The following is a 13,861-nucleotide window of genomic DNA, read 5'->3' on the forward strand; positions in this document are numbered from 1 at the left end:
TACAAAATTAAATTAAATGTACACTGAAACAGGAAGAACATCTGCAAATGTTGTATATTCTTAAATATGAGGCCATGTTAGATTCACAATGTATTTTAAAAAGGCGAAATTAACAAAGCGGAAGTGAAGCTCGGAGCTGTTATTCAAGAAACAACATGGAGGGCGGCAGAGATAAGGAGCAACTCCTCGCTTTGAAAGGTAAGATTTGGCTATTCTCTGTCATTTAAATCTGTTTGTGTGTCTTGCATGTCATAAGAGAACAACAGAAAATATACGAGTGTATTTCTTCTAGGCGCTCAAAGTTCTAGTTCAGATGTAAATGACGTCCGTGTCTGGGGTAACTCCCGTTTACATTTTGTCGTCTGCTGTCACATTGTTTACAAAATGTAAGTAATGCGTTCAACTCTAACGCTGACTTAACGCACTGCAGATCTGCACATCTTCGAAGCTTCAGACTTGAAGTATCAAAAAGTACATAGGGTACGAAGAAAACAACTGTCATGTAGTCTGACTTTGCAGTCTGGTTGTCAGTCGATAGCATTGACATGTGTCATCCAGGGATGGAGGTGGTATATATATGAGCATCAGGGCGCTGAAAAAAACATGATGTCTCGTGCTTTGCCCCTAATAAAGCAAGTGTGTGCAAGATTGTTAGTACCACCATAGACCTATAGGTTCCTGGTACCACTGAGAATATTGCAAGCGGCATCCCAGACGACAATACTGTTTCCATTCACGAATTTAGCTTCCATTTGGAAAGTGACTCGCTCATGAGGCCTGTGAGTCACAAATTATAGGACAGAGTTGTGTACAGAGATGACAAAGAAAGCTGAGACAAAAGAATATATTCGCGAATGCAGACACAGAAAGACGTCATGGAGAATTCGATGCTTCAAAAGATACAGACTGTAATATGTCATTCATACATGTATACTGAGACGTCATTCATAATTGTTCAGTCACTTCCATCAAAGAAGTAGATATCTCCACAAGCATGGCTGATGTGGTCAGCCTTGTCAAAGCGTGAGTACGCAAAACGTGTTTGTTCTCTTCTGTGTTGAAGCTGTGAGACATAGTTGCTATTCAGACTTTGTCGTGGGACAGAGTTTGCGTCCATACTCCATTATAGTTGATGTCTAACTGAGCTTGACAGCTTCGTTAGACAATCAACGTTATCTTGTATGGAAGAGAACTCTGTCCCACAACAAAGTCTGAATAGCAAATATGATATTACATGTGCACCATAGATGACACTTTGCAAGTTACATCAATATATATACGTATGTGTCAAGAACTGTTAAAATGAACTTCTTCTTCTTTATTTTGCCTATGTAGCAACTCTATATTTTCATTTCCTGTCAGCTTGTTAGAAATTAGAATGAGTTGTTCTTAACGTGGAAAGCATGCATTTGTTTGATTTATTGGAATATTGTAATGTTTATGTATTTTTCATGTATAGGTTGTATTTCTATAAAGTCAGCATCTTGCTTATTTGCAGGTTGTTTTGTTTGTTTGTTTTTAAATTTGATATATTGCTTAAAAATTACTTTTATCACAGTTTCTGTTTCAATTTGTGACATGTTGCATGCATCATAGCATAGTTATCAAACTATACTGACATGCTTTGCAATGACATATTGGTGTTATTGAACTCAAAAGATAGTTATTTCCTTTGTTTCTTCTAACAATGTTATTTATTTCAGGAAAAGTATGGTAAGTACATTTGTTGATTTAATGTATATTGTGATTATGTAATCTGTTGTATATTCAATGGTTTTGATGACAGATGAATTGCCTTGTGGTACTGAGCTAGCATTGACTGCAACATTTCTGTGATAAAGTTTCAGGTTTTGAGTACATGTATGGGGAGGGGTTGCTGACTTTTTTTTCCTTTTGTGAATCGATGTATATATCTAATTCACGGAATTGCTGAACTCAACATTTTTGCCCATTTTGCGGAATCAGCGAAACTCAGCGTTTTGCCGAAAATGTGTACCTATCTGGAGATTGGTGTTTCCTCAATCATTTTGCCCCGCTCTTCTTTTTGTTCTCTGGCTATTTATGTCTGTCTATGTATCTGTCTGTCTGTCTCCTGCCTTTCTGTGTTTCTCTGTTTCTTTCACTCTTCATCTCTATGGTTCCTTCTTGTCTGTCTCCCCATCGATTTTTGTTTTTCCCTGTCTCTACGTGTTCCTTCCTCCCTCCCTCTCTCACTATATCTCTCTGCTTTCTGTCTCATTTTCTGTGTGTGTGTGTGTCTCTCTCTCTCTCTCTCTCTCTCTCTCTCTCTCTCTCTCTCTCTCTCTCTCTCTCTCTCTCTCTCTCTAACGCAGCCGCGTCATAACATTACTCTAGATGGTTCCAACATTTTAAGAATGTATAAGAGAAGGACACACATGTAGCTATAGTGGACGTCGTTGATGGTGCTGTGGATGAAATCAGTGATGTTAATGATGAAGGAAATGATGAGGATGTGGTTGAACGTGTATTAGATAGACCGATTTCGAAAGAAGAGGTCACTCTTGCAATTAGAAAGCTCAAGAACGGAAAGTCTGCTGGTCCAGATGGGCTGATTGGTGAGTTGTTCAAGCATTCGGCTGAGGCTGTGGTGATGTTTTTGGTAAGGTTGTTTAATGTCTTGTTTGATAGTGGGTTTTACCCGGACAACTGGAAGGAATCAATAATCTTGCCTCTGTTTAAGAAAGGTCAGATAAATGACACCAATAACTACAGGGGAATATCACTGTGTGATGTCAGCAGTAAATTATATAGCTCCATAATTAATAACAGATTGCAGGAATGGATTAGCATAAATGATATTACTGGTGAACATCAAGCTGGATTTAAAAAAGATCATTCAACAGTTGACCATATCTTTACACTCCTGGCGGCCATTCAGAAACAGTTTACAAATAACAGAAAATTGTATGTAGCATTTGTTGATTTTGAGAAGGTTTCTGTGGTTTCCGGAACCCCCCCCCCCCCCCCCCAGCCAAAAAATAAAAATATTTGTGTGTGTTTTTTTGGGTTGTTGAGTTTCAATTTTGGGGGTATCAATCAGTGACAAAATCTGCTGCCTGAAACTGGTAATGATCATCCTCAGAATGCACCAGATTGCACCATTTTGCATCCTTTTTTTCAAAATTTCCCGGACCCCCCTAGCAAGCTAGGCGCTTTGCGCCATCGGCTCGGTGCTTCGCGCCTTCACACCCATATATCTTCACAATATACTTTTGGAAACCCCCCCCATAAAATGAACTGATCCGCCCCTGCTCTCTCTCTCTCTCTCTCTCTCTCTCTCTCTCTCTCTCTCTCTCTCTCTCTCTCTACATGTTCGATTGCTACCAGCTTGTATTTATAATTACCTGCATAGTATGCATTTGATTTTATGAATAACCACATGTATGCTCTTCATGTCTCATCTTCATCATCATCATCGTCATCATCATCGTGATTCGTCATCTTTATTATCACGTTTTCCGACCTCCTTTTGTTGGTTAACTTTTTAACTTTTTAATTTTTTAATTATATAATTGTGTGTCTATGCGTCCCAAGGACAGATTGTAAGAAAAGGCGTAGCCTTAAATCTTAATCCTTGTTAAATAAAGTTCAATTCAATTCTCTCTCTCTCTCTCTCTCTCTCTCTCTCTCTCTCTCTCTCTCTCTCTCTCTCTCTCTCTCTCTCTCTCTCTCTATCTATCTCTCTCTCTCTCTCTCTCTCTCTCTCTCTCTCTCTCTCTCTCTCTCTCTAACCGATATTCTCTATCTCTTTTACAAATATCTTACGTGTGAGTAGATGGAAAAAGAAAAACATGACCGCATAGTTCCATTGTTGAAGCCTGAGTGGTTTGTTCTTGTTCTAAAGGGGCAAGGAGGGAGGGGATAGTGGGGTCATAGTGGGGTCATAGTGGGGTGGGTGTTCTCAGGGATGTATTGCCCATTGTTATTCATCATTCTTAATAAACTGGAAGCAACCATCTTTCACATGCACTTCTAACGTTACCATTGATGAATATCTGCAGTCTATTTCTTCTTCTTCCTCGCTCCTTTTAAATTTCCACATCCTGATGATTACAGATTGAAAAGAGGGCGACTGGGCTCCATACATTGTTCACCAGTCACTGCTCAAAAGAGAGATTGGGCAGTGCATACTGTGTTGCCCAAATGATAAATAAGGCCAAAAAAAAAAAAGGTCTGTTTACGGTAACCCGACCGACCCTAGTTTTTTCGCGCGACCCTAGACTTTTTTTTGGCATTTGGGGGAAAAAAAAAAAAAAAAAATCTTTGTTTTTTTGGCAAAATAACGTAAAAATATGGTTTTTGGGGAAAAAAAAAAAAAAAATCCCGACCTACCGACCCTATTTTTTTGGCCTATGTTACCGTAAACAGACCTATTTTTTTTTTGGCCTAAGCAAGTTTTGGGAAAGAGTTGGAGTGAAGTGGTGGAGTTATGAGGGCAGGGAGGGGTGAGGTGTGTAAAGTTTCAGGTTGGCAGGGATGGCCAAATCTCAAAATGTTAACTCGCCAACCGGGAGAGTAATTTCAAGAAAGTTACTACCCCATCAGAGATGTAGCTGGCCTGGTAATGCTACAGTTACTGCATCTGCAGTGTTCATATGGCTTTGAAACTCGATATTACAACCAAAAGTGTTGCACTTGACCAGAATATTTGCTGGGTGAGTTGCAAGGCGGTCCCGCGGATTTGTTCCTGGCCCCTGGCAATCAGAGGAGCTAGGTGGGGCTACATTGGCAACAGGGGAGAGCAGGGCAAAGGGTATAAGGACGGGGGAGGGGGAGGGGGCATGGGAGGGATGGGCTAGATTGGCACCCGGGAAGGGATGATGGCGGCGGAGGGTGGTAGTGGGGCTGGAGTGAACCAAGGGCGGGTAAGATCAAGGGGAGGGTGTTTATAGATGAGGAGTCTGTCACCGAATTATATTGATTTTCACTCCCTGTGGTTCGCCCACGATCATTTATATTGTCGTTGTGCACGGTGTGAAGAATTGCTCGCTTGTGATTATTGCTGTAAGTCTGGCCCACCGCCTCGTCTCTCATGTACCATCTTGTTTCAAAGAGAGGGCGTCCCTTTTACAGTGTGTGTGTGTGTGTGTGTGTGTGTGTGTGTGTGTGTGTGTGTGTGTGTGTGTGTGTGTGTGTGTGTGTGTGTGATCGTGTTTGTGTATGTGATAGCGTTTGTGTGTGTGTGATAGTGTGTGTGTTGGGTTGTGGGTGGGTGAGGCTGGGTGCTGGAATTGCATTCGTGAATCTACATTTTATTCCGAAATACAGCTGGTATTGCCTGGACATTTGACACAAGTAATTGTTCTAAAGGTTTTATAAAATTTATCAAATGGGGATTCTGTTGTTGACAAGTTAAGTATTAGTAGGTCGACATATCTCCGGAAGAACTTTCATACTTCTAAAGCCACACATATACACAATTTTGAGGTAACCATTATTCTGTGTGGTTATTACATTTCCCCTGAGACCATCCCTGCAACCAGGCTATTGTTTCTCGAACCTGTTCATTTTCTTGCTCACAGTTAAGCCCCCTGGCTTTGGGTCGACACATATTTTGTGTAGAATTGTGCGGAATCCAATTCTCGTGACGGGAGTTTGGTGTTATTCCCAGCTGGGCAATTCCAAGGTGAAATATGGCCTGTTGCCCGCCTTGCCTTCCTTCTCGGAGGACCGCTTGCAAATCATGGTACCTCTAACTTTCTTTTAATAATCTTGTGGATGTGCCCCCCCCCCCACATTGATTACATTACAAACGACCTGACAAAAAATGCATCTGTTTTGTTTTTCAATATCCGAGAGAGAGAAAAAAACCTTTTTTTTGTTACTTCGTGGGTTTTTGTTCGGCGTCAAATGTAAGTCAAAATATAACCAAAACAATCCTAACAATTCCGAGTTCTCCACCTTGTTAGTCCCATAGCTGTGACCAATTTTTGAAATTATAAAATATAAAAACAATATCCGCATGCCCCATATGGAATTTCTCACAAATCCCGACAAGCCCAAAACATGGTCTTTGTCATTTTATGTTTTTGTTGGATGGTTTCCTTGTTTTTGATGAAAACTATGTGGGAGGAAAATGTCTATGCCTCCACTTTGATAGAAAGGCGTCAAGTAGAAGCATTGGCACTCCTCCACTTTTCTCTGTCTTCGATGATAACTCCGTTTTGTTCGTTGCAGTACCAGCGACAGCAACATCTAGTTCTTCAACCGAATGACATCAAAGCGAAAATGATGTGCTGCAAACGTGCATTGATGGAATTATCGCCCTAGCGCGATGGGCTGCATCCCTCCTTCAACCCCCTTTTCTTCCTTCTACACTAAAGCATCTTTCGCCCTACCCTCCCCCCCCCCCCCCCCCCACCACCCCTCCCCAGAAATCTTCGCAGATCTAATTCTGAGCGGTGGACACAAATAAACTGGGTGCTATTTTTCTCAATCGAACGAGTTAACACGAGCATAAAGAACAAGGGTCGCACGTCTTGGCTGTAAACACCCAAGACAGGATCACGAAAACTCGATAACACTCCCCCACCCCCTACTCCCCCCCACTCCCCTTTACCCTTATTCAAATCCGGGAACCTCCATCCCGATTTTGGCGTCAAAGGTCTTTGGCGGGTCTAGAAACTTTGGGGGCGAGTTTTCTCAATCGAACGCGTTCGCACGAGATAACACTAGAACAACAGGCATTTCAGTGTTTCTCGGCAAACGATCGAGGCGAAAGCGTCCCACATCACACCGCGTATTGTGGTTTTCAGCTTTTCTCTTGGGGGAAATTTGATAAATTGGAATGGCTCGGGTCTCATGTGGGAGGAGAGCTCAAAGAAGATTACATTGCATGGGATTTTTGTTTCATTTTTGCTAGGGAGAGGGGAGGGGCGCTCGAAGAAGATTACATTGCATTGGATTCTGTTATACTGAATTAGGTTTGGGACTAGGACTGGTTGAATTGCCTGTCGTTGTGAACAAATGCCTTGTCGTTGTGAACAATTGCCTGTCGTTGTGAACACTTGCCTGTCGTTGTGAACACTTGCCTGTCGTTGTAAACAATTGTCTGTCGTTGTGAACAATTGCCTGTCGTTGTAAACAATTGCCTGTCGTTGTAAACAATTGCCTGTCGTTGTAAACAATTGCCTGTCGTTGTGAACAATTGCCTGTCGTTGTGAACATTGTCGTTGTGAACAATTGCCTGTCGTTGTAAACAATTGCCTGTCGTTGTGAACAATTGCCTGTCGTTGTAAACAATTGCATGTCGTTGTGAACAATTGCCTGTCGTTGTAAACAATTGCCTGTCGTTGTAAACAATTGCATGTACGTCACTGTCATCCCATGAGGACCGGTCATTGTTGGAAGCAATGTCATCGTTTGTTTCCTCGTTTGCTCTTTTGGGGAATAGTTCCTGCCGAATCATAGTTTTGAAACTAACCGGGAAGTGTTGTCTGAGGGTAGCACCCGGCTACAGCAGCAACCACCATCACCGCCACTTCCGCAACAGTTTCAACAAAAAAACATTTGACAACCCCAGCAGATGGTTGGTTGGTTCTTGGTTTTTCATTTCCACTCAGCCTATTTTGCTGTTTAGAACCGATTCAATGTTGTGTTCTTTCCAAGTTTACATAACGGTTTCCGTTTCTGAAACTATTTGCATTTGGGTCTATCACAAGAAAGGATAGAAAGTTAAAAAGTGTATTTCTTTTCGCACTTGGTATTTCAAACTGATTGATAAATCTTGATATCCTTTTAAAAAATTGAAAATCTTGTCGTTGGGGGTGGGGGTGGAGTGGCACGTTCCGGAACCTTAGCAGATTAACTTAGCAAGAAGATGGTTAGTTCACCTCAGCAGATAAACGTCATCACAAACAGCGACGTTCTTTCTTGCTTTGGTGTTTAACGTCGTTTTCAACCACGAAGGTTATATCGCGACGGAAACAGCGACGTAAAGACGTTGGACATTGTTGCTATTGCTGACACGATTCACCAAAAGGGATTGTATAATGTTTGTTTGTATTGTGAAGAAAAAACACACACAAAAACAACAACTTCCGCACACAAAATTGCCTGTGTTGTGAATGCTAACATTGCCGCTCTGGTCTTAACACGGATCACTCAGAGGTGGATGGCCTAAGGTTGGAGGTCACAGGAGAGAATGAAAACATCTCACCAATTCCCTTTTGTCTTCGCGAGAACCGCTTTCACATTATATATTCAAAGATCGATTGGAGTCGGGCGTTGAACTCACGAGCAAGAAAGCGGTTGTTGCGTTACAACATGCATGAAGCAAAGTCGTTTGAAAAGAACAGACGGGGTGGCCGCGATGAATAAAAGAAGGGCGAGTGGGTTTTTTTTTTTACTGAAATGATTTGCGGGTCATGGCAAAAGTAATGCGTTTGAATGGTATGATCTTCAATACTCATCAAGAGATGGACATCACGGGACCAGATTAAATCGTGTGTGAGTATGTGTGTGTGTGTGTGTGTGTGTGTGTGTGCGTGTGTGTGTGTGTGTGTGTGTGTGTGTGTGTGTGTGTGCATACATCAATCATCTGCTATAATATATGATAGAATAACAGACTGCTGAACACATTTTCAAAGTCGGTTTTGGGGTCACGCATATTGAGAGTCAGAAGTCAGCCTCACTTCTTTTGTTCGAAATTAAATCAGTGAAGCGGAAGGGAGGTTAACGTTAAGTTAGGAGACAGCAATTTTGAATAAGCTGAAGGGAAACGTAAGTTAATACAAAATCATAGATTTCAAAATAGCTCGCAAAAGGTCCTTCCTCTGCCAGACATAGGGAGGGAGCTGTAGGGAGGCATCTATTATCTTGAAGGGTCCTTCGGGTCAGACGTGCCAAGTCTCACAGAAAGCTGTCTGCGTCTTTCATACATCAAGAGGAAGAAGGAAGACAGACCGGGAATAGAAAAGAGGGGAAATTTAGACCCCCCCCCCCCCCCCCCAAAAAAAAAAAAAAAAAAAAAAGATGACGTGTGCTCTCGCCATCTTCTCTCTCATATTGATTAAGCCACGTTGGAGTAAATAGCACTCGCGGCGTTTCACTCTGATTACCTCATTACGGTAATTGTCAAGTCCTTTTTGCATCCGCGGCTAATTTCGCTAATAACTGCTTGTTCCTCCGTGGCGTTCGCTCGACTGTGGTTTTATAGCGGCTGCAGGCTGAAAGATGTCTTCCTACTCTCGTACACCATCTTGTAAATCACCATGACTTTGTTCAGGCTTTTAGATTAATTGGACAAGAGAATCCTCCTACTCAAACATATACCAAACTATCTATAGACTTGCTGAGATCTCTGCAGAGAGGATTTTTTTGTGGTCTGCATTAATAGAATAACTGGCACCTGTGTTAATCTCCAAAAATAAGTCAGCCAAAAAAAATTCCAATTTAATCAAATCAAATCGATCATTTTAAATCAACTCAAATCAATTCAAATCAACTCCAACCAACTCAAGTCAAATCAAATCAAATCAAACCAACTCAAATCAGATCAAATCAAACCAACTCAAATCAAATCATTTCAAATCAATTAGAATAAAATAAAATAAAATATATCAGCAAATAATTATATAAATATTAAATCCTTCCATACACAGGAAGCAAACAGGCTGTAGATAGTTGTGGTGCGAGTGTGTGAAAGTGGAAAGTCCAAGTCGATACTCTTGTCCTATATTGAAGCCTGAACCTCTGTGTGAAAGCTTACGTGGTCGTTTATAGGGGAAGGACAGTGTCTTTGAACGCTAGTATAGTGCTCACAAAACGCTTGCTGTTACATTATGACATCACCGTGCATTGGGCAATCACGCTATGAAGCGACAGGGGGGCGGGGGCTGTTTTGCTGCACGTGCGGTGTGCAATGGTGCCGTTTTCTTCATCATTATTGTTTATTACTGTTACCTCATACGCTCTCACGCGCACGCACGCACACGCACACACACACACACACACGCACGCACGCACGCGCACACACACACACACACGCACACACACACACACATGTACCCCACCCTCACCCCTACCGTACCATTAAACCTTCAGCCTCTTTTCGTCCTCTCTTTCTCCTCCAGGGTTTTGATGAGGTGAACAACCGATATCGCAGAGAATGTAGTCATCACATGGGTGTATTTAATTGTGTATCTATTGCACACTCTTTTCTGCAACCTATAGCATGGACTGTTTTTCTTGTCTTTTTCCTTTGTTTTTACAACTCGACTATTGTGAATATAGTATTCAATTTCTCTTTCCTACAGCCGGTAAAACCACTAAACCATTTTTTTGCCCAAACAGATAGAAGAATGCATGGATAGTTAAAGAAACAGACAGACGAATGCGTTCACACAGACGCCCACCGCTAACCATTAAGTAATTTGGCATACCATGTCTCTCTATTTTAAAAACATAGTACAGCGATTGACCCCCCAAAATCGACTTCGCTAATAGTTTGCTAATATTTTGTCTGTGATATTTTCAGAATGAGTTGAAACAACTGTGAACAAATTAGGGAAATCTACCGGAATGAATTTATGTTACAGAATTTTGAAAATGATGACATGCCAAGAATCATATATAACGAGGGTTGGGTAATTGAATTGGGTATCTGAACGATCGAATTACAATCACAGTACCTATTCTGTAAGTGGTGTAAAGAAGATGGCACTCCCTAGCATTGAGTGCCCTCCCTTTGGCGTTCTTTACACATCGGGACCGAGAGGAAACGCATCCAGTTTGAGGGATGGTGGTGAACCAGCAGGATAGTCTTGTCGGTCCCAGGAGGACCATTCCTTGTGATAAGTTACCCACTGGTGGTGTCTACGAAGATCAATATGAGTATGATGATAGGAAATTGGAAGGAAGTCCTTGATCGAACCGAACCGCTGGGATATCGATTTTTGTATGGGGAAGCATGCGTCTCTTTTGGTTCGGGGGTAGGGGTGAGAGGGGTGTGACCAAAGTGTACAGTGATCTCGTCCTGAAATGTTACATTTGGTTCTTTTCCACTGCACATACTTGGTGGTTTGAAAAGATGTGATTGAAATCCTCATTTTTATGTTATTGAAGAGACAGTATAGATTGCGCCCGGCAGTGTTGGGAGATTGACCTCCATCATTTTTCTTTTCCTTGCTCAGCTTTATCAAGAGAAATATGGACGCCGTATGGACATGTCCTCTCCCCCCCCCCCCTCTCTCTCTCCCCCCCCCCCCCGTCCCCGGGAGGCTTTTCAGTACCTTTTGCGATGGTTGGCCTACCATTTGGAATCGAGCTAGCGCCTTTTTTGCCCCTTGTGTACGATTGGCAATTTGGCAGAAAAAAAGAAAATAAAGTGCGAGTAAGGGGTCTTGATGTGCAATAGTACCCAAACACGTAGATGCAGAATTCTGTGGAAAGGGGGAGCGGGGGGGGGGGGGGGGGGACGATGGGGCAAGGGGATCATTGACAAGGGCAGTGTAGGGTGTGGTGGTGAGTGCAGGGAAAGGGGAGGGTATTCTTGTTTCCAGGGGTAGTTCGCACGAGCACGTGCACAACTGGATGGGAACCAAGTGATGGATCTGATTGGCTTAAATTGAGATTTGGTTGAGATTTCAACCAATCCGACCCCGTGCTTGACTCCCTCCCAGTTTGGCACTTTCTCGTGCACACCACCCCCGCGTGCAGCTCGTAGATCGTCCCCCGTTGGATCAGGGAAGTGGTCACGTCCGTATCGACCGGGGAGATCACGAGTTATGGCCGCTTGATCTTCAAAACGTTCCATCCTCTGTCTCGTTTTCGGTCCCTGCGCGTGCACCAGGGGTGCCCCCACGTGCTCTCTCCCTGTTTTCGTTTTCCGGTTTCTTCCCTTATAATGGGCAACGTACACGACACGGCAGTGTCCAATGCTGCGTTTTGCTTTGTAGCCGTACGTGGCACAACTGAAAAAATGATGCAGTCTTTGGTCAGTAGTAACCAGACCATCCAATCTTTAGTTAAACCTTTTTGATAACCGCAATGCAACATAGTGCTTGAAATGCAGGGGACTGAAAGAAAGGACAGGGGCCTCAAAACAGCTTATACACACGTGGCGGATCTCATATGACGCATGCTGCACTCTACCCAATCGTTCTATTCCGTGACGCAGGGTTAGGGGGAAGAATTTACCCGATGCTCCTCAGCATGTCGTAAGAAGCGACAAACGGATTCTGTTTCTCTTTTTACCCTTGTTAAGTGTTTCTTGTATAGAATATAGTCAATTTTTGTAAAGATTTTAGTCAAGCAGTATGTAAGAAATGTTAAGTCCTTTGTACTGGAAACTTGCATTCTCCCAGTAAGGTAATACATTGTACTACGTTGCAAGCCCCTGGAGCAAATTTTTGATTAGTGCTTTTGTGAACAAGAAACAATTGACAAGTGGCTCTATGCCATCTCCCCCCTTTCCCCGTCGCGATATAACCTTCGTGGTTGAAAACGACGTTAAACACCAAATAAAGAAAAGCAAAAGGGGGCAGTTTGTGTCACTCCTGTGAACCTCTGGCGAGAGTGAAGTGCAGGGAGGGAAAGAGGATTACAGCAGACAGGTTGTCAGGAACATCAGGAGCTGCTGTTCCAGATATGTGTCCTGCGGCCGTGGCCAGTGAAATGGCCGTTGACCGCTCGAGTGGTTGGGATCAGTGTCCACTTTATCGTCATATTTCTCCCCCGCATTGTTGTGTGCAATGAAGAGGAATGTGTAGGAATGAAACCCTCCCACCCAAGTCCCCGGGCTGGAAGTACAACTAAAGAGATTCCCTCCCACCCTCCCCCGGCTTGTTCCCAATCTTCTCATAGTCAACACAGTTTACGTGTGGGAGGATCAAGGAGGACATTGCCACAGGGCTCGTGCCCCCCCCCCCCCCCGACACACACTCACACACGCACCCTTATTTAGGGTTAGATCCTCCCTTCCCCTCCTCTTCCCAGACTTCAAGAATGGATGTGGGTAAGGCCATTGGTGTCGGGGGCCCGGGTAGCTCAGGTGGTAGAGCACTGGACTTGTGATCGAAAGGTCGCTGGTTCGAATCCGGGCCGGGCCGGACACAGGTCAACTTTATGTGCAGACCCAGAGACGGTATCCATCACCCACCCCCGTGTCACCACAGTGGCACGTAAAAGACCTCGGTCATTCTGCCATAAGTGCAGATGGCGGATACCACCTAAACACGCATACACTTGTGTATCTCATCTAAAGTCGGGTTAAAACCCGGGAACATGCCCAAATGGCTTTGCCGTGAGGAAAACTTGAATTTCTCTCGGCCATTGGTGTCTCAATATGTCCTTAATTGAGCCCGAAGTCGACTTCGCGACAATTCAGTGCCAATTAACGCCTCGTGCTTCTTTGTAAAGTAGACTTGGAGAAATCGACTCTGCCCAAATAATGTGAGGCTTCGTTTGTTGTTGGATACTGATTGCTTATTGGAGTACAATCATCCGTGTGGTCAACTAGTGCGGACCTAAACAAACAGAAAGAAAGAAGAAGACACAGAAATAAGACAGAGGTATGGGGGCTCGGCTCGGAACTCGTGGTCGGAATGTTTCTATACTTTGCATATTTCAGGGCAAATTATACGTTTTTGTGAGAGGAGATAGATAGTCAGTCCATTTACAATTTACTACTGAATTGGACTTCTGTGTGTGTTTTTGTGCTTTATAGTACACTTGAACTTGTACTCCTTGAAGAGAACAGCCTTCTCGCGAGACCGTCTGTTCTGGCTTCCAGGGCAACAACATTGTTTGCTCATTTTTCTTCTGCTATTACTTTTCTGACACCCCATTTCGGGCTATCCTCACCATCTTGTGACTGCCAGTTTTGCCAGTCGTTTCTTTT

At 43.2% G+C, this 13,861-nt stretch overlaps 1 protein-coding gene across 1 annotated transcript in view; it reads left to right on the top strand.

Moving 5' to 3' along the window:
• Nucleotides 1–150: 150 nt before the first annotated feature.
• LOC138967563 (trafficking protein particle complex subunit 13-like) overlaps nt 151–13,861 on the top strand; it is a gene marked incomplete in the record, with an annotated part of 259,297 nt that continues 245,586 nt past the window's right edge. Inside the window, 1 exon segment of the mRNA XM_070340139.1 lies at nt 151–198. Within this exon segment, the coding sequence (XP_070196240.1) occupies nt 156–198 (43 nt within the window).

Source organism: Littorina saxatilis, linkage group LG5 (genome assembly GCF_037325665.1).
Source record: "Littorina saxatilis isolate snail1 linkage group LG5, US_GU_Lsax_2.0, whole genome shotgun sequence".
NCBI lineage: Eukaryota > Metazoa > Mollusca > Gastropoda > Littorinimorpha > Littorinidae > Littorina > Littorina saxatilis.